Source organism: Vidua chalybeata, chromosome 22, assembly GCF_026979565.1.
Source record: "Vidua chalybeata isolate OUT-0048 chromosome 22, bVidCha1 merged haplotype, whole genome shotgun sequence".
NCBI classification, from domain to species: domain Eukaryota; kingdom Metazoa; phylum Chordata; class Aves; order Passeriformes; family Viduidae; genus Vidua; species Vidua chalybeata.
Window position 1 is genome coordinate 6798842 of NC_071551.1, and position 19090 is coordinate 6817931.

General features: G+C 60.8%; 1 protein-coding gene across 6 annotated transcripts in view; it reads right to left on the bottom strand.

Moving 5' to 3' along the window:
- Window positions 1-19090, bottom strand: part of AGRN (agrin) — a 101993-nt gene that overhangs the window by 20978 nt on the left and 61925 nt on the right. For all 6 annotated transcript variants that reach the window (XM_053962802.1, XM_053962799.1, XM_053962800.1 and 3 more), the window contains exons 13-27: window positions 18402-18566; window positions 17246-17389; window positions 16456-16580; window positions 16082-16187; window positions 15113-15484; window positions 13901-14035; window positions 11917-12044; window positions 9827-9941; window positions 9083-9202; window positions 7359-7790; window positions 5617-5809; window positions 3681-3896; window positions 2159-2388; window positions 1401-1535; window positions 122-218 (exon numbers count right to left, since the gene is read on the bottom strand). In XM_053962802.1, the coding sequence (XP_053818777.1) occupies window positions 122-218; window positions 1401-1535; window positions 2159-2388; window positions 3681-3896; window positions 5617-5809; window positions 7359-7790; window positions 9083-9202; window positions 9827-9941; window positions 11917-12044; window positions 13901-14035; window positions 15113-15484; window positions 16082-16187; window positions 16456-16580; window positions 17246-17389; window positions 18402-18566 (2713 nt within the window). The remainder of the gene's footprint in view (window positions 1-121; window positions 219-1400; window positions 1536-2158; window positions 2389-3680; window positions 3897-5616; window positions 5810-7358; window positions 7791-9082; window positions 9203-9826; window positions 9942-11916; window positions 12045-13900; window positions 14036-15112; window positions 15485-16081; window positions 16188-16455; window positions 16581-17245; window positions 17390-18401; window positions 18567-19090) is intronic.

Sequence of the window (19090 nt, forward strand, 5' to 3'; positions counted from 1 at the left end):
CACCCCCCGTGGCCCCTGGCACCCAGTGTGGCCCCTGGCACTCCCCGTGGCCCCTGGCACTCCCCGTGGCCCCTGGCACCCAGTGTGGCCCCTGGCACCCCCCGTGGCCCCTGGCACTCACTTGAGGTCGGGCACGAAGCTCTGCAGCCCGCTGAGCTCCAGGTAGGAGTGGCCGTTGAAGTCGGGCAGGAAGGGCACGGACTGGTCCTGCTCCGTCACTGGGCACAGAGCGGGCAGCGTCACGGACAGCGCGTCCTCACAGGCCACGCGGGGACACCGGGGGGGACACCGGGGGGGACACCGGGGGGGACACCGGGGGGGACACCCAGGGGGGACATTGGGGGGGACATTGGGGCTGGGGACACCAGGGGGGGGGACATCAGGGGTGGGGACACTGGGGGGGGGACACCAAGGCTGAGGACACCAACTGTGGACACCGGGGTGGGACACCGGGGCAGGGGACACCAGGCTGGGACACCAAGGTTGGGGACACTGGCTGGGGTGGGACACCAGTTGGGGACACCAGGGTGGGACACCGGGGCAGGGGACACCAAGGTTGGGGACACCGGCTGGGGACACCAGTTGGGGACAGCAGTTGGGGACACCCAGGGCTGAGGACAGCAGTTGGGGACAGCAGTTGGGGACACCGAGGTTGGGGACAGCGGTTGGGGACACCAGGCTGGGACAGCAGTTGGGGACAGCAGTTGGGGACACCAGGCTGGGACAGCAGTTGGGGACACCGAGGTTGGGGACACCAGGCTGGGACAGCAGTTGGGGACACCGAGGTTGGGGACAGCGGTTGGGGACACCAGGCTGGGACAGCAGTTGGGGACAGCAGTTGGGGACACCAGGCTGGGACAGCAGTTGGGGACACCGAGGTTGGGGACAGCAGTTGGGGACAGCGGGGCAGGGACAGCGGGGCAGGGACACCAGGCTGGGACAGCGGTTGGGGACAGCAGTTGGGGACAGCGGTTGGGGACAGCAGTTGGGGACAGCGGTTGGGGACAGCGGTTGGGGACAGCGGTTGGGGACAGCAGTTGGGGACACCAGGCTGGGACACCAGTTGGGGACAGCGGCTGGGGACAGCAGTTGGGGACAGCAGTTGGGGACAGCGGTTGCGGACAGTGGTTGGGGACAGCGGTTGGGGACACCGAGGCTGGGGACAGCAGTTGGGGACAGCAGTTGGGGACAGCAGTTGGGGACAGCAGCTGGGGACACCAGGCTGGGACAGCAGCTGGGGACACCGAGGTTGGGGACACCAGGCTGGGACAGCAGTTGGGGACACCAGTTGGGGACAGCAGTTGGGGACACCAGGCTGGGACAGCAGTTGGGGACACCGAGGTTGGGGACAGCGGTTGGGGACAGCGGTTGGGGACAGCGGGGCGGGGACGCCGTCCCACCTTGCTCGCAGAGGTCCCCTTGGCGGCCCATGGGACAGGCGCACAGGGCGCCGCCTGCGGGCAGCACCAGGCAGGTGGCAGAGCCGTGGCACGGCGAGGGCTCGCACGGGTTCCTCTCCAAGGCACACGTGGGGCCTGCGGGGCACGGGCAGCTTGGCACCAACGCCCACGGCCCCGGTGCCCAATGGCCCCGGTGTCCCCCGTGTCCCCATGGGCGTGTAGGCGTCAAGGCAGTGGCACAACGACCCCAAAAAACCCCTCAGAACCCCCCAGAGGGGTGGAAACCCCTCAGTGCCCTCCCCAAACCCCAAAAACCCCTCAGAACCCCACAGTGCCCATCCCCAAACCCCAAAAACCCCTCAGTGCCCAAAATGCCCACCCCAAACCCCCAGAGTGCCCTCCCCAAACCCCAAAAACCCCTCAGCACCCTACAGTGCCCACCCTGTACTCCAAAACCCCCTCAGTGCCCACCCCAAACCCCAAAAACCCCTCAGTGCCCACCCCATACCCCACAACCCCCTCAGCACCCCTCATACCCCAAACCCCCTCAGTGCCCATCCCATACCACACAAACACCCTCAGAACCCAAAATGCTCACCCCAAACCCCCTCAGTGCCCACCCCATACATCAAAACCCCCTCAGCACCCCGTGGTGCCCATCCCATACCCAAAAACCCCTCAGTGCCCAAAATGCCCACCCCAAACCCCCTCAGTGCCCACCCCGTACCCCACAAACCCCCTCAGTGCCCGCCCCGTACCCGTGTAGGCCTCGGGGCACTGGCAGCGGAACATGTCGGCGTCCCTGGCGTGGCAGGTGCCCCCGTGGTGGCACGGGTTGGGCTGGCAGGGCTCGGTGCCGCACTCGCCCACGGCGCTGCCGTAGAGGACGTCGCCGGCGCCCTGGCGCAGCTCGTGCCCGCGGTTGTTGATGGCCAGCGCCCGCACGCAGCCCCGCAGGCCGCCCGCCGCCCCCGTGCGCTCGGCCGCCCTGGGGGGACACGGGGACGGCGTGCCAGGGCCGGGACGGGCACGGGGACGGTGCCCGCGGGGGCACGCAGGGACGGAGGGCAGCGGGGAGGGAGAGATGGGACCTGGCCCCGCGCTGGCACTGCCGCGCGGCAGGACACGCTCACGGGGACAGTGCCACCCTCATAGTGCCACCCTCATGGGGACAGGGCATGCTCACGGGGACAGTGCCACCCTCATAGTGCCACCCTCATGGGGACAGGGCATGCTCATGGGGACAGTGCCACCCTCATAGTGCCACCCTCATGGGGCAGGACACGCTCACGGGGACAGTGCCACCCTCATAGTGCCACCCTCATGGGGCAGGGCACGCTCATGGGGACAAGGCCACCCTCACAGTGCCACCCTCATGGGGACAGGGCACACTCATAGGGCAGGGCCACGTCATGGGGCAGGGCACGCTCACGGGGACAGTGCCACCCTCATAGTGCCACCTTCACAGTGCCACCCTCATGGGGACAGGGCACGCTCATGGGGACAAGGCCACTCTCATAGTGCCACCTTCACAGTGCCACCCTCATAGTGCCACCCTCATGGGGACAGGGCACGCTCATGGGGACAGTGCCACCCTCATAGTGCCACCCTCATGGGGACAGGGCATGCTCACGGGGACAGGGCCACCCTCACAGTGCCACCCTCATGGGGACAGGGCACGCTCATGGGGACAGGGCACGCTCATGGGGACAGTGCCACCCTCATAGTGCCACCCTCACAGTGCCACCCTCATGGGGCAGGGCACGCTCATGGGGACAAGGCCACGCTCATAGTGCCACCCTCACGAGAACAGGGCACGCTCATGGGGACAGGGCCACCCTCACAGTGCCACCCTCACAGTGCCACCTTCACAGTGCCACCCTCTTGGGGACAGGGCACGCTCATGGGGCAGGGCCATGTCATGGGGACAGGGCACGCTCACGGGGACAGTGCCACCCTCACAGTACCACCCTCACGGGAACGGAGCACGCTCATGGGGCAGGGCACGCTCATGGGGACAAGGCCACCCTCATAGTGCCACCCTCACAGTGCCACCCTCATGGGGCAGGGCCACCCTCACAGGGGACAGTGCCACCCTCATGGGGACAGTGCCACTCTCACAGGGGCAGTGCCACCCTCACAGGCCCCGTGCCACCCTGGCGGGTCCCGTGCCACCCTCACAGGCCCCGTGTCACCCTCACAGGGCCAGCGTCCCCCTCATGGGGCAGTGCCACCCTCACAGACCCCGTGCCACCCTCGCAGGCCCCGTGCCACACTCACAGCGCCATGTGCTCGTCGGGCACTCCGCCGATGAAGAGCTCGGTGTCCAGGTTGAGCCCGTCGGTGCCCGGGGGGCTGTGCCCGCTCACGGGGGGCTCCCCGTCCACGGCCAGCGTGCCCGTGCGCCGGTTGCGCGTCACCAGCAGCCGGTGCCAGCGGCCCGGCTCCACCCGCACGCGGCTGGTGACGGTGCCCGTGCCGGAGCCCGTGTCAAACCTGCGCAGAGGCTGCCCTCAGTGCCCCCCTCAGTGCCCCCCTCAGTGCCCCCCTCAGTGCCCCCCGAGGCGCCAGCTGGGCCATGCCAGGCGGGACGGGGAGCGCTTGGGGAGCCTCTCCCTCCTTCCCTCCTTCCTCCCCTCCCTCCTTCTCTCCTTCTTTTCCTCCCTCCTCTCCCTCTTTCCCTCCTTCCCTCCTTTTCTCCCTTTCCCTCCCTCCTTCCTCCCCTCCCTCCTCTTCCTCTCTCCTTCCTCCCCTCCCTCCTTCTCTCCCTCCTTCCCTCCCTCCCTCCTCTCCCTCCCTCTCTCCCTCCTTCTCTCCTTCTTTCCCTCCCTCCTCTCCCTCTTTCCCTCCCTCCTTCTCTCCCTCTCTCCCTCCTTCCCTCTTCTCCTTCTCTCCCTCTCTTCCCTCCTTCTCTCCTTCCCTCCTCTCCCTCTCTTCCTCCTTTCCCTCCTTCTCTCCCTTTCCCTCCTTCCTTCCTCCCCTCCCTCCTCTTCCTCTCTCCTTCCTCCCCTCCCTCCCTCTCTCCCTCCTTCTCTCCTTCCTTCTTCTCCTTCTTTCCCTCTCTCCTTCCCTCCTCCCTCTTTCCCTCCTTCTCTTCTTCCCTCCTCTCCCTCCTTTCCCTCCTTCTCTCCCTCCCTCCTCTCCCTCTTTTCCCTTCCCTCCCTCCTTCTCTCCCTCTCTTTCCTCCCCTCCCTCTCTCCCTCCTCTCCCTCTTGGGATGTGAATTCCCATCCTGGGGCTCACCCGAGCTCCAGCCCCCTCAGTATTCCAACCACATCCCCAAAAATTTTTTAAAAATCCAGATTTTTGTCCACTTTGAGGCTTTTAGGATGTGAATTCGCCTCCTGAGGCTCACCTGAGCTCGAGCTCCCTCAGTATTCCAACCACGCCCTCCCAAAAATTAAAAAAATCCCAATTTTTATCCACTTTGAGGCCTTTTAGATATAAAATCTCCCTCTTGGGATACAAATTCTCACTCTTGGGATACAAATTCTCCCTCTTGGCTGCGAATTCCCATGCTGGGGCTCACCTGAGCTCGACCATTCCAACCACACCCTCCCAAAAATTAAAAAATTCCAGTTTTTATCCACTTTGAGGCCTTTTAGGATACAAATTCTCCCTCTTGGGCTGCGAATTCTCCCTCTTGGGATATAAAATCTCCCTCTTGGGATACGAATTCTCCCTCTTGGCTGCGAATTCCCATGCTGGGGCTCACCTGAGCTCGACCACTCCAACCACGCCCTCCCAAAGATTAAAATATCCCAATTTTTATCCACTTTGAGGCCTTTTAGATATAAAATCTCCCTCTTGGGATACAAATTCTCCCTCTTGGCTGCGAATTCCCATGCTGGGGCTCACCCGAGCTCGACCACTCCAACCACACCCTCCCAAAAATTAAAAAATCCCAATTTTTATCCACTTTGAGGCCTTTTAGGATACAAATTCTCCCTCATGGGATGCAAATTCCCATCCTGGGGCTCACCTGAGCTCGACTATTCCAACCACGCCCTCCCAAAAATTAAAAAATCCCAATTTTTATCCACTTTGAGGCCTTTTAGGATACAAATTCTCCCTCTTGGGATACAAATTCTCCCTCTTGGGCTGCGAATTCCCATGCTGGGGCTCACCCGAGCTCGACCACTCCAAGCACGCCCTCCCAAAAATGAACGCCCCCCGCGCTCTGCCCCCCGGGCACGCCGGGCCGTGCCGGGCTCACCGCAGCTGCACGAAGCCGCCGAGCAGCGCCAGCGAGATGAAGTCCTTGCCGTGGCGCTGCGCGTTGTAGAGCAGCAGCCCCGCGGGCTCCAGCGCGCGGAACTCGAGCGCGACGCGCAGCGTGTGGTACGCGCGCAGCGTCCGCAGCGCCAGCACCGAGCGGCCCCCGAAGCGCGGCACGAACGGGCCGGGGGCTGCGGGGAGAACGGGCATGGGGAGTGGGGGAACGGCGGGGGAATGGGGGAAAGAACGGGGGAGACAAGGGGGGAGACAAGGGGGAGAAATGGGGTGGAAATGGGGGGAATGGGGGCGAGAAATGAGAAATAAAGCGGGAAGAAAGGGGGAGAATGGGGGAAAGAACGGGGGAGACAAGGGGGGAAATGGGGGGAAAAGGGCAGGAGAAACGGGGGAAGAGTGACGGGGGAATGGGGGGAAATGGGGGGGAGAAATGGGGGGGAAATGGGGGGGAAATGGGGGGGAGAAATGAGGAATAAAGGGGGAAGAAAGGGGGAGAATGGGGGAAAGAACGGGGGAGACAAGGGGGGAGACAAGGGGGGAAAGGGGGGGAAAAGGGCAGGAGAAATGGGGGAAGAGTGGGGGAGGAATGGGGGGAAATGGGGGGGAGAAATGGGGGGGAAAGGGGGGGAATGGGGGGAAAAGGAGGGAAAAGGGCAGGAGAAATGGGGGAAGAGTGGGGGGGAAATGGGGGGAAATGGGGGGCAATGGGGGGAGAAAAATGGGAGGAAATGGGGGGGAAATGGGGGCAAGAAATGAGAAATAAAGGGGGAAGAAAAGGGGAGAATGGGGGAAAGAACGGGGGAGACAAGGGGGGAGACAAGGGGGGGAAAGGGAGGGAAAGGGGGGGGAGAGGGGGGGGAAATGGGGGGAAATGAGGGGAGAAATGGGGGAGAGTGGGGAGGGAAATGGGGGAGAAATGGGGGGGAATGGGGGGAGAAAATTGGGAGGAAATGGGGGGGAAATGAGGAATAAAGGGGGAAGAAAGGGGGAGAATGGGGGGAGAATGGGGGAAAGAACAGGGGAGACAAGGGGGGAGACAAGGGGGGAAAAGGGGGGAAAAGGGGGGGAGAAATGGGGGGGAAATGGGGGCGAAATTGGGGGGAGAAATGAGGAATAAAGGGGGGAGAATGGGGGGAGAATGGGGGAAAGAACAGGGGAGACAAGGGGGGAGAGAAGGGGGAGAAATGGGGGGGAGATGGGGGAAAAGGGGGGAAAAGGGCAGGAGAAATGGGGGAAGAGTGGGGGAGAAATGGGGGGAAATGGGGGGGAGAAAAATGGGAGGAAATGGGGGGGAAATGGGGGCGAGAAATGAGAAATAAAGAGGGAAGAAAGGGGGAGAATGGGGGAAAGAACGGGGGAGACAAGGGGGGAGAAAAGGGGGGAAAGGGAGAGAATGGGGGGAAATGGGGGGATATGGGGGGAGAGCAGGGGAGAAATGAGGAATAAAGGGGGAAGAAAGGGGGAGAATGGGGTGATTTTTTAGCTGTTTGGTGATTTTTTTTAGCAGCCTGGTGATATTTATTTTAGCAGTTTAGTGATTTTTTTTGCTGTCTGGCGATTTTTTTTTAGCCATTTAGTGCTTTTTTTAACCCTTTCCCATCTCTGGAAGTGCCCAAATCCCACCTGGAACAACCCGGCAGGGGTGCGGGGGGGGTGGCACCCTCCCCACGGCAGGGCGAGGGAAGCGATTTCCAAGGGCCCAAATCCGGGGTTTTTGGCACCTACATTTCTCGCACGCGGCCCCTCCCGTGCCCGCGGGGCAGCTGCAGGTGAAGTGGTGCCCGTCGTCCTGGCAGGTGCCACCGTGCAGGCAGGGCTGGGACTCGCAGGGCCGCGGGGCGGGCGCCGTGCCAGGGGCCGGCGGGGTGGGCTTCCTCCGGCCGGGGCTCCCGGCGGTGCCCGCGGGCTCGCCCGGGGCCACGGTGGCCGTGGGCACCCTGCGGGTGGTGGCCACGGTGCCCGCGGGCTCGCCCAGGGCCGCGGGCGCCCTGCGGGTGGTGGCCACGGTGCCCGCGGGCTCGCCGTGCCACCCCGGGGCTGCGGTGGCCGCGGGCGCCCTGCGGGTGGTGGCCACGGGCGCCCTGCGGGTGGTGGCCGGTGCCATGGTGGTGCCCGTGGTGGTGGTGACGGTGGTGGTGAAGAGGTGGGGGATCCAGTCTGGAACACAGCGGGGAGGGCTCAGCTGGGACTGGGGTTTGGGGTCAGCTGGGACTGGGGTTTGGGGTCAGCTGTGGGGTTTGGGGTCAGCTGGGTTTGGGGTTTGGGGTCAGATGGGATTGGGGTTTGGGGTCAGCTGGGACTGGGGTTTGGGGTCAGCTGTGGGGTTTGGGGTCAGATGGGGCTGGGGTTTGGGGTCAGATGGGGCTGGGGTTTGGGGTCAGATGGGACTGGGGTTTGGGGTCAGCTGGGGCTGGGGTCTGGGGTCAGCTGGGACTGGGCTCTGGGGTCAGCTGGGACTGGGGTTTGGGGTCAGATGGGATTGGGGTTTGGGGTCAGCTGGGACTGGGGTCAGCTGTGGGGTTTGGGGTCAGCTGGGACTGGGGTTTGGGGTCAGATGAGGCTGGGGTCAGATGGGATTGGGGTTTGGGGTCAGCTGGGACTGGGGTCAGCTGGGAATGGGTCAGCTGGGACTGGGGTTTGGGATCAGCTGGGATTGGGGACAGCAGGGGGTTAGGGCTGGGGTCAGCTGGGGGGTTTGGGGTTAGCTGGGGTTTGGGGTCAGCTGGGGTTTGGGGTCAGGTGTGGGTTAGGGTCAGGTGTGGGTTAGCTTTAGGGTCAGGTGTGGGTTACATTTAGGGTTTGGGTTGGGGTCAGGTGTGGGTTACATTTAGGGTCAGGTGTGGGTTAGCTTTAGGGTAAGTTGTGGGTTAGGTTTAGTCAGGTTTAGGGTCAGGTGTGGGTTAGGTTTAGGGTCAGGTGTGGGTTACATTTAGGGTTTGGGTTGGGGTCAGGTGTGGGTTATGAGAGGAGCAGCCAGTGTGCTCATGGAGGAGAAATTTTCGACACAAGAGGCTCGAAGTGGACACAATTTGGGGTTTTTTTGGGACGCTGGCAGTGGGGCTGTGCCTCTGCCAGGCTCTGTGTGCCCTGGGAGCCCGGGCTGGGTGGAGCAGGAGCAGTCCCAGACTGGCCACCCCCCCCGGAATGCCAGGATCCCTTTCCAGGCCACATCCCGCAGAAAAGGGGGGGATTTTAACCCTTTCCTGCTTTACCCAGGGCGTGGGGAGGCCCTGGAATGGATTTCCCAGACAGGCTGAGGCTGCCCCATCCCTGGAAGTGCCCAAGCACCCTCTGGAAGACCCCTGCCCACGTCCAGACCCCTCCCAACCCCAAACATTCCAGGATTCCTCCGGACCCACCCGGGGAAGTTCTGAAGGGTTGGCAAGACCAGCAGAGCCCTGCTGGCATGCTGAACCCCCAAACCAAAAATCCATTAATTCGGGACTCACCAAAATCCATGAATTTGATGTGCTCCTGCTGGGGCTTCTTCACCAGGATGGTTTTTCTCTTGGAAGCTCGGAGCTGCTTCAGCAGGGCCCCCTGGATGTCGGCGGCCGTGTGGGACGTGGCTGGGAAAGGCGGGAAGCAGCAGTGAGGATTCCAAGAGGAATTTCCTTCCCATGACCTCCCCAAATCCCTCCTTTCCCAAGGAAAATAATCCTCCTTTCCCAAGGAAAATAATCCTCCTTCCTAAGGAAATAATCTTTCTTTCCCAAGGAAAAGAATCCTCCTTTCCCAAGGAAGTAATCCTTTCCAAGAAAAGTAATCTTCCTTTACAAGGAAAATAATCTTCCTTTCCAAGGAAAATAATCCCTCAATTCCCAAGGAAAATAATCCTCCTTTCCCAAGAAAATAACTCTCCTTTCCAAGGAAAATAAACCTCCATTCCCAAGGAAAATAACCCTCCTTTCCAAGGAAAATAATCCCTCAATTCCCAAGGAAAATAATCCTCCTCTCCCGAGGAAATAACCCTTCCTTCCAAAGGAAAAGGATCCTCCTTTCCAAGGAAAAAAACCCTCCTTTCCCAAAGAAAACCCTTCCAGCCTCCTTAGCGTGCAGCTCCTCCCAGCTGCGCTCACATGGAAATGCTGCGGGATGAAAAATTTTGGGATGGTTCTTTCCTTCTCCTCCCCACCCAGGCAGATTTCCCAGCCAGAATTCCTGCTGGGAAAGCCCAGGGAATTTGGCCCTACCCGGGTCGAAGTGGGCCTCCACGATGACCCTGACGGCGCTGCTCTGGCCCAGGTCCCGCACGCGGACGCTCCTGAAATCCCTCCTGACGTCAGAGCCCCGGAACAGCTCATCCAGCTGTGGGGCAAGGAAAGGGTTAACGGGGGCATCCTGCCCCGGGCATCCTGCCAGGGAAAGATCCCAGGGAAAGATCCGGGCTGGGATTCGCTTCCCAGCCTCGGCAAGGTGACAGGGAGGGGACAGGGATGGGCTGGGGCACTTCCAGGAATTTAGGGCCAGGGGAAGAACGGGATCCATAAAGTGGGACAGGGATGGGCTGGGACAGTTCCAGCTGTTCTTTAGGGCCAGGGGAAGAACGGGATCCATGAACAATTCCAGCTGTTCTTTAGGGCCAAGGGAAGAACAGGATCCATAAACAATTCCAGCTGTTCTTTAGGGCCAGGGGAAGAACGGGATCCATGAACAATTCCAGCTGTTCTTTAGGGCCAAGGGAAGAACGGGATCCATGAACAATTCCAGCTGTTCTTTAGGGCCAGGGGAAGAACAGGATCCATAAACAATTCCAGCTGTTCTTTAGGGCCAGGGGAAGAACGGGATCCATGAACAATTCCAGCTGTTCTTTAGGGCCAGGGGAAGAATGGGATCCATGAACAATTCCAGCTGTTCTTTAGGGCCAGGGGAAGAACGGGATCCATGAACAATTCCAGCTGTTCTTTAGGGCCAAGGGAAGAACAGGATCCATAAACAATTCCAGCTGTTCTTTAGGGCCAGGGGAAGAACGGGATCCATGAACAATTCCAGCTGTTCTTTAGGGCCAAGGGAAGAACGGGATCCATGAACAATTCCAGCTGTTCTTTAGGGCCAGGGGAAGAACAGGATCCATAAACAATTCCAGCTGTTCTTTAGGGCCAGGGGAAGAATGGGATCCATAAACAATTCCAGCTGTTCTTTAGGGCCAAGGGAAGAACGGGATCCATGAACAATTCCAGCTGTTCTTTAGGGCCAGGGGAAGAACAGGATCCATAAACAATTCCAGCTGTTCTTTAGGGCCAGGGGAAGAATGGGATCCATAAACAATTCCAGCTGTTCTTTAGGGCCAGGGGAAGAATGGGATCCATAAACAATTCCAGCTGTTCTTTAGGGCCAGGGGAAGAACGGGATCCATGAACAATTCCAGCTGTTCTTTAGGGCCAGGGGAAGAATGGGATCCATAAACAATTCCAGCTGTTCTTTAGGGCCAGGGGAAGAACGGGATCCATGAACAATTCCAGCTGTTCTTTAGGGCCAAGGGAAGAACGGGATCCATGAACAATTCCAGCTGTTCTTTAGGGCCAAGGGAAGAACGGGATCCATGAACAATTCCAGCTGTTCTTTAGGGCCAGGGGAAGAACGGGATCCATGAACAATTCCAGCTGTTCTTTAGGGCCAGGGGAAGAACGGGATCCATGAACAATTCCAGCTGTTCTTTAGGGCCAGGGGAAGAACGGGATCCATGAACAATTCCAGCTGTTCTTTAGGGCCAAGGGAAGAACGGGATCCATGAACAATTCCAGCTGTTCTTTAGGGCCAGGGGAAGAACAGGATCCATAAACAATTCCAGCTGTTCTTTAGGGCCAGGGGAAGAACGGGATCCATGAACAATTCCAGCTGTTCTTTAGGGCCAGGGGAAGAACGGGATCCACAAATAAAGTGGGACAGGGATGTTCTGTGACAATTCCAGCTGTTCTTTAGGGCCAGGGGAACAACAGGATCCATAAAGTGGGACAGGGATGTTCTGTGACAATTCCAGCTGTTCTTTAGGGCCAGGGGAAGAACAGGATCCATAAACAATTCCAGCTGTTCTTTAGGGCCAGGGGAACAACAGGATCCATTAAAAAACTGGGACGGGGAACCACCGTCCATTTTGTGACCGTTTTGGGTTCCCCTTGGGTGGGCCCTGGCCATGCCCAAGGTGGGCCCATTGAGGAGATCCTTGTAACAAATCCCTGCTTTACCCTTTAGCTCTGATCTAGGGCAGCCTCTCGGGGCACCAGCAGGGCTCCCTGGGGTGCCAGGTGCCAGCCGTGCCCGCCGCGAGGGGCGCGGAGCTCACCGCGCTCTCGATGCTCCGCGCCGTCTCCCCGAAGAGCTCGGATTTGGGGTCGGCCATCTCCGGGGTGTAGAACAGCTCCTGGCCCTCCACCTCCTCCAGGATCAGCACCCCTTGGAACACTTTGGTGGCTGGGGGAGGGAGGGAACACAAGACAAAGCCCTTGAGCTGGGCAGGGGCGGCGAGGGAGCGCCGGAGTCCCTGGGCAAGGGGGATGGCGGTGTGGGGGTAGTGCCAGTGCCGGGTTAGTCGGGATGGGACGGGGACAGCCATGGAGGATTAGTGCTGGAGCAGATGGCAAAGACCAGGCTGGAGATGGCAGCTTTTACCAGACGGGTTCCTGCGAGCTCCGGCGCGGAGAGCAGCCCCCCTGCACCGCTGGGTGACAAGAGAGACACGTTAGAGGACACGCCACGGGCACGCACGGGGCGCAGCGGGGCCGGGGGCGAGGGGCACGCCTGGCACAGGGCAACCACAGCCCTGCCAAACCAGCCTGGAGTGGCACCAGGAGTGCCAGGGCTGGATCCTGCCCTGGGGACGCAGAGGATGGAGAGATCCTGCTGTGGGAACCACACAGGAGGCTCCTTTTCCTTTCTATTTTCCTTTTTCCTTTTCCTTTCCATTTTCCTTTTTCCTTTTCCTTTCTCTCTCCTGTTCCATTTTCTTTTTCCCTCTCCTTTTCCCTTTCTCTTTCCCCTTTCCCTTCCTCTTTCCCTCTTTCTCTTTTCCCTTTCCACTTTTTCTTTGCCTTTTCCTTCCCCTTTCCCTCTTTCTCTTTTCCCTTTCCCCTTTCTCTTCCCCTTTCCCTCTTTCTCTTTTCCCTTTCCCCTTTTCCTTCCCTTTTCCCTCCTTCTCTTTTCTCTTTCCTCTTTCCCTTCCCCTTTCCCTTTTCCCTCTCCCTTCACACCGGGCTGTCCTTTACGGGTTCAAAGGGAAAGTGCCATTTTCCCAGAGGAGAAGGGGATGTCCCACTGGGAACCCCAAAGAACAAGGAAAGACTTGAGCAGGGAAAAATCTGGGACGCGGCCCCTGAGGAACGATTTTCAGGAAAACGAGGATATTCTGAGGGAGCAGAGGTGGGGCTGTGCTTCCTCAAATTGTGGGAAGGAGGAGAGATCCCAGCTGCGTCAGGGAGCAGCAGGCACCCCCAGGAAGTGACCCCAAACCAGCCCCAAATCCACCGGGAGAGCTCTGTGTGTCATCCCCCTGGAGGAATCTCCAATTCCTGACCCCAAAAGGACCCCAAACCTTCCCAAACCAGCCCTAAATCCACCTGGGGGGTTCTGTGTCCTCCCACCCTGAGAGATCCCCAACTCCTGACCCCAAACCAGCCCCAAATTCACCTGGGCAGTTCTGTGTCCTCCCCCTTGAGGGATCCCCAACTCCAGACCCCAAACCTTCCCAAACCAGCCCCAAATCCACCTGAAGAGCTCTGCGTGTCATCCTCTTGAGAGATCCCAATTCCTGACCCCAACTGATCCCAAACTAGCCCCAAATCCACCAGGAGAGCTCTGCGTGTCATCCTCTTGAGAGATCCCAATTCCTGACCCCAAACTGATCCCAAACCAGCCCCAAACCCACCTGGGCAGTTATCTGTCCTCCCCCTTGAGGGATCCCAAACTCCAGACCCCAAACCTTTCCAAACCAGCCCCAAATCCACCTGAAGAGCTCTGTGTGTCATCCTCTTGAGAGATCCCAATTCCTGACCCCAAAGGGACCCCAAACCTTCCCAAACCAGCCCCAAATCCACCTGGGGGGTTCTGCATGTCATCCCCCTTGAGGGATCCCAAACTCCAGACCCCAAAGTGATCCCAAACCAACCCCAAATCCACCTGGGCAGTTCTCTGTCCTCCCCCTTGAGGGATCCCCGACTCCTGACCCCAAACCAGCCCCAAATCCACCTGGGGGTCCTGTGTCCTCCCCCTTGAGGGATCCCCAACTCCCGACCCCACAGGGCCCCCTCGGTGCCCCGCAGCCCCAAACCCACCGGGGCAGTTGCTCCCCTCGGCGTCGGCCGCCGCGGTTCTGCCGTCGGAGCAGCAGCCCAGGGCGCTGTTGTAGCACGTGGCCCTCTCGATGGCAGGCGTGGCTGTCACCTGGCCCTCGTCCGGCTCCTCCTCACCTGGGGACAGCGAGGGGACAGCCAGCGGTGACATCGCTGAGTGTCACCTGCTCCAGGGAACAGCCAGCAGTGACACTGCTGAGTGTCACCTGCTCCAAGGGACAGCGAGGGGACAGCCAGCGGTGACATTGCTGAGTGTCACCTGCTCCAGGGGACAGCCAGCAGTGACACTGCTGAGTGTCACCTGCTCCAAGGGACAGCGAGGGGACAGCCAGCGGTGACATTGCTGAGTGTCACCTGCTCCAGGGGACAGCCAGCAGTGACACCTTTGTGTGTCACTGGGGGACAGCGAGGGGACAGCCAGCATGACACCTCTGTGTGTCACCTGCTCTGGGGGACAGTGAGGGGACAGCCAGCGGTGACATTGCTGAGTGTCACCTGCTCCAGGGAACAGCGAGGGGACAGCCAGCGGTGACATTGCTGAGTGTCACCTGCTCCAGGGAACAGCGAGGGGACAGCCAGCGGTGACATTGCTGAGTGTCACCTGCTCCAGGGGACAGCCAGCAGTGACACAGCTGCATGTCACTGGGGGACAGTGAGGGGACAGCCAGCAATGACACTGCTGTGTGTCACCTGCTCCGCTCGTGGTGACACCTGGGGGGGCTGAAACCACCAGGGGACACTCAGTGCCTTGGGGACATTCAGTGGCCTGGGGACACTGAGCATGGCACTGCCCTGGGGACACTCAATGGCACTGCTCTGGGGACACTCAGTGGCCTGGGGACACTCAGTGGCACTGCTCTGGGGACACTCAGTGGCACTGCTCTGAGGACACTGAGCATGGCACTGCCCTGGGGACACTCAGTGGCACTGCTCTGGGGACACTGAGCATGGCACTGCCCTGGGGACACTCAGTGGCACTGCTCTGGGGACACTCAGTGGCACTGCTCTGAGGACACTGAGCATGGCACTGCTCTGGGGACACTCAGTGGCACTGCTCTGGGGACACTCAGTGGCCTGGGGACACTCAGTGGCACTGCTCTGGGGACACTGAGCATGGCATTGCTCTGGGGACACTCAATGGCACTGCTCTGGGGACACTCAGTGCCACCACAGAGCCCCAGGGGTGGCACTCACCGGCAGATCCCGCCCCGCTGGACTCCTGGTCACCACTGGTCCCCATGTCCTGGTCCCCGCTGCCCTCGGCGCTGCCGGACTCGCCGTAGCCCGGCTGGCTGGTGGCCACCACCACGGGCACGGTGGCCAGTGGGCGGACGGTGGCTCTGTGCACGCCGTGGGTCACCCAGGGCGTGGTGGCCGGCCTGGCCGTTGTCACACGCCTCGTGGCAGGGTGGCCTCGTTCCGTGGGCTTGGCTTGCAGCGGCGGCGAGCCGGTGGCCACCGGGGCTCGCGTGGTGGCCCGAGGGGGCGCGGGCAGCAGGAGCCGGTCCGGGGGCAGCGTGGGCAGCGGCGTGGGGGGCACCGGGGGGCTCGCATGGGTGACGGACTCTGTGGGAGCAGCAGAGGCGGGAGGTGAGGAGGGGGTGGCACTGGGAAGGGGTGACAGAGCCCGGGAAGGGCGGCTGCTGTGCCAGGGCATGGCCCAGGGGTGGCAGGGCCAGCCTCAGGACACGGGGCTGGCACTGCCCTGGGGACACAGTGTGGCCCTAGTGACACTGAGCATGGCACTGCCCTGGGGACACTCACAGTGGCACTGCCCAGGGGACACTCAGGGACACTGCCCAGGGGACACTCACCATGGCACTGCCCAGGGGACACTCAGGGACACTGCCCAGGGGACACTCACCATGGCACTGCCCAGGGGACACTCAGTGACACTGCCCAGGGGACACTCAGTGGCACTGCCCAGGGGACACTCACCGTGGCACTGCCCAGGGGACACTCAGTGGCACTGCCCAGGGGACACTCACAGTGGCATTGCCCTGGGACACTCAGTGGCACTGCCCAGGGGACACTCACAGTGGCACTGCCCAGGGGGCACTCAGTGGCACTGCCCAGGGGACACTCACAGTGGCACTGCCCAGGGGGCACTCACAGTGGCACTGCCCAGGGGGCACTCAGGGACACTGCCCAGGGGACACTCACCGTGGCACTGCCCCACGTGCTTGACCGTGATGCGCTGGCCCTGCCTGCAGGCGATGGTCCGCAGCTGGCACTGGTCCCCGTAGGTGACACCATCAGAGCCACACACCTGGGGACACGGGGGACACCGGAGCTGCACCTCGGGTCCCTCCCGGTGACAGCAGTGCCGGTGACACCCTCCGAACGCCGGCAGCGTTTTTGGGGGGCTCATCCGGGGCACAGCCCCAGGGCAGGCTGGGGGGCACAGGGCAGCCCAGGGGTGCCAGGGGACATCTGTGACCCGTGTGTCCCCCTTGCCCAGCAGGGAACAGTTCCTGCAGGATTTTGTGTCCCGTCCCAAACATCCCCGAGCCCCCCCCCGGGGCATGTCCCCAAACCTTGGTGGCGTTGGCCTCGGGGCACAGCGGGGACGGGCACTCGCAGTGGGCGAAGCCGTTCAGCTCCACGCACGAGGCCCCGAAGTCACAGCTCAGCTCCTCGCAGGACCGGGGGGCCGAGGGGTCTGGCAGGGCGAGAGGGGATCCAGGAAAATCCCAGTTAGGCAGGAGCCAAAATCCCAAACAGACAGGAGCCAAAATCCCAAACAGATGGGAGACAAAATCCCAAATACAAGGGAGCCAAAACCCCAGTGCTGCAGGACCCAAAACCTCAAATAAACAGGACCCAAACCCCCAGTGCTGTAGGACCCGAAACCCCAAATAAACAGGACCCAAAACCCCAAACAAGTAGGACTCAAAACCCCAAATAAGCATGGCCCAAACCCCAAATAAACAGCACCCAAAACCCCAAACAAGCAGGACCCAAACCCCAGAGCTGCAGGACCCAAAGCCCCAAATAACCAAGACCCAAACCCCAAATAAACAAGACCCAAACTCCAAATCAGGAGGACCCAAAACCCCAAATAAACAAGACCCAAAATCGCAAATAAACAGAACCCAAACCCCAGTGCTGTAGGACCCAAAACCCCAAATAAACAAGACCCAAACCCCAGTGCTGTAGCACCCAAAACCCCAAATAACCAAGACCCAAAACCCCAAACAAGCAGGACCCAAACCCCAGAGCTGCAGGACGCAAAACCCCAAACAACCAAGACCCAAAACCCCAAACAACCAAGACCCCAAACCCCAAACAACCAAGACCCAAAACCCCAAATCAGCAGGCCCTGACCCTCCTCGCAGCCCGCGGTGCCCAGCCGGCTGCCCGCGGGGCACTGCGTGCACTTCATGCCCGTGATGCCCGTCCTGCAGGAGCACAGCCCCGACATCTGCTCGCAGTCGTCCCGCACCGAGCCCACGGGGTCACAGCCGCACGCTGCGGGACGGGGGACGGGGTGGGAGAGGGGGAAAACACAGTTATAGGGTGGGAAAATGGGAAAAACGCAGTTATAGGGTGGGAAATGGGGAAAGAACACAGTTATAGGGTGGGAAAATGGGGTAAATGCAGTTATAGGGTGGGAAATGGGGGAAACACAGTCATAGGGTGGGAAAATGGGGAAAATGGAGTTATAGGGTGGGAAATGGGGAAAAACCCACAGTTATAGGGTGGGAAACGGGGAAAAATGCAGTTATAGGGTGGGAAAATGGGAAAACACATTTATAGGGTGGGAAATGGGGAAAGAACACAGTTATAGGGTGGGAAACGGGGGTAAATGCAGTTATAGGGAGGGAAAATGGGGAAACACCCAGTTATAGGGTGGGAAATGGGGAAAAACCCACAGTTATAGGGTGGGAAACAGGGAAAAATGCAGTTATAGGGTGGGAAAATGGGAAAACACCCAGTTATAGGGTGGGAAACGGGGAAAAACCCCACAGTTGTAGGGTGGGGACATGGAAATGCAGTTATAGGGTGGGAAAGGGGGAAGGGGGGCCTGGCAACCACGTGGGAAGAGGGGCGGTGATGTGCCACCCCTGTCACTCAGGGAAGTGTCCCACCCCTGTCCCACCCCCAGGCACTGTCCCCTCACTGTCACTCAGGGGTGTCCCCTCACTGTCCCTGTCCCACTCAGGGGTGTCCCCTCCCTGCCCCTCAGGGTGTCCCCCCGCTGTCCCCATCCCCATCGCTGTCAACGCAGAGTGTTCCCTCGCTGTCCCCACTGCTGTCCCCTCACTGTCCCTCAGGGTGTTCCCTCGCTGTCCCTGTCCCCGTCGCTGTCCCTCAGGGTGTCCCCCCGCTGTCCCCTCTCTGTCCCTCAGGGTGTCCCCCCGCTGTCCCCTCCCTGTCCCTCAGGGTGTCCCCCCGCTGTCCCCTCCCTGTCCCTCAGGGTGTCCCCTCCCTGTCCCCTCCCTGTCCCTCAGGGTGTCCCCCCGCTGTCCCCGTCCCTCACGCGTGCAGCCGCTGCGGCCGTCGGTGACGATGCCACGGAAGTTCCAGAAGCCGGGCTCGCAGCGGTCGCACTTGAGGCCGCCCACACCGGGCTTGCAGGAGCACTGGCCCGTGCCCGGGTCGCAGGAGCCACCGTAGGAGCCGTAGGGGTTGCACTGGCACGTGCCTGAGGGCAGGGACAGCAGGGGACAGCCGTGTCACCGTGTGTCACCCGTGTCACCGTGTGTCACCCGGTGCCACCAGCTGCTCCCCTCTGCCAGCCGCTGTCATCAAGAGCTCCTCTCCCATTAACATCAAAGGGGAAGGAAGCAATTAGAGGGTGATTATTAATTCATTAACGAGCAGCTTGATGGAGGGAAGGCAGCCAAAGACAGACAGCCAGGCGCTGTCCTTGTCCCAGCGGGAAAGGGACACAAAGGGACACAGAGGGACACAGAGGGACACCTGGGGAGCAGCGGGGCGGGGTGAGGACATCCCAGGAGCAGGGAAAGGGAATGTCCATGGATAAACCCGGCCCAGGGGCGTCAAGCTGCTCCTTGAGTGGTGAGACCCCCCGAGGGACACGGGTGGGACACGGGTGGGACACGGGTGGGACACGGGTGGGACACAGACTGGTGGCATCTGGGTCCATGGATTGGGGGCAGGATTTCCACTGGAAACGCCAATTCTGGGGAGCTGTGCCCATGGATT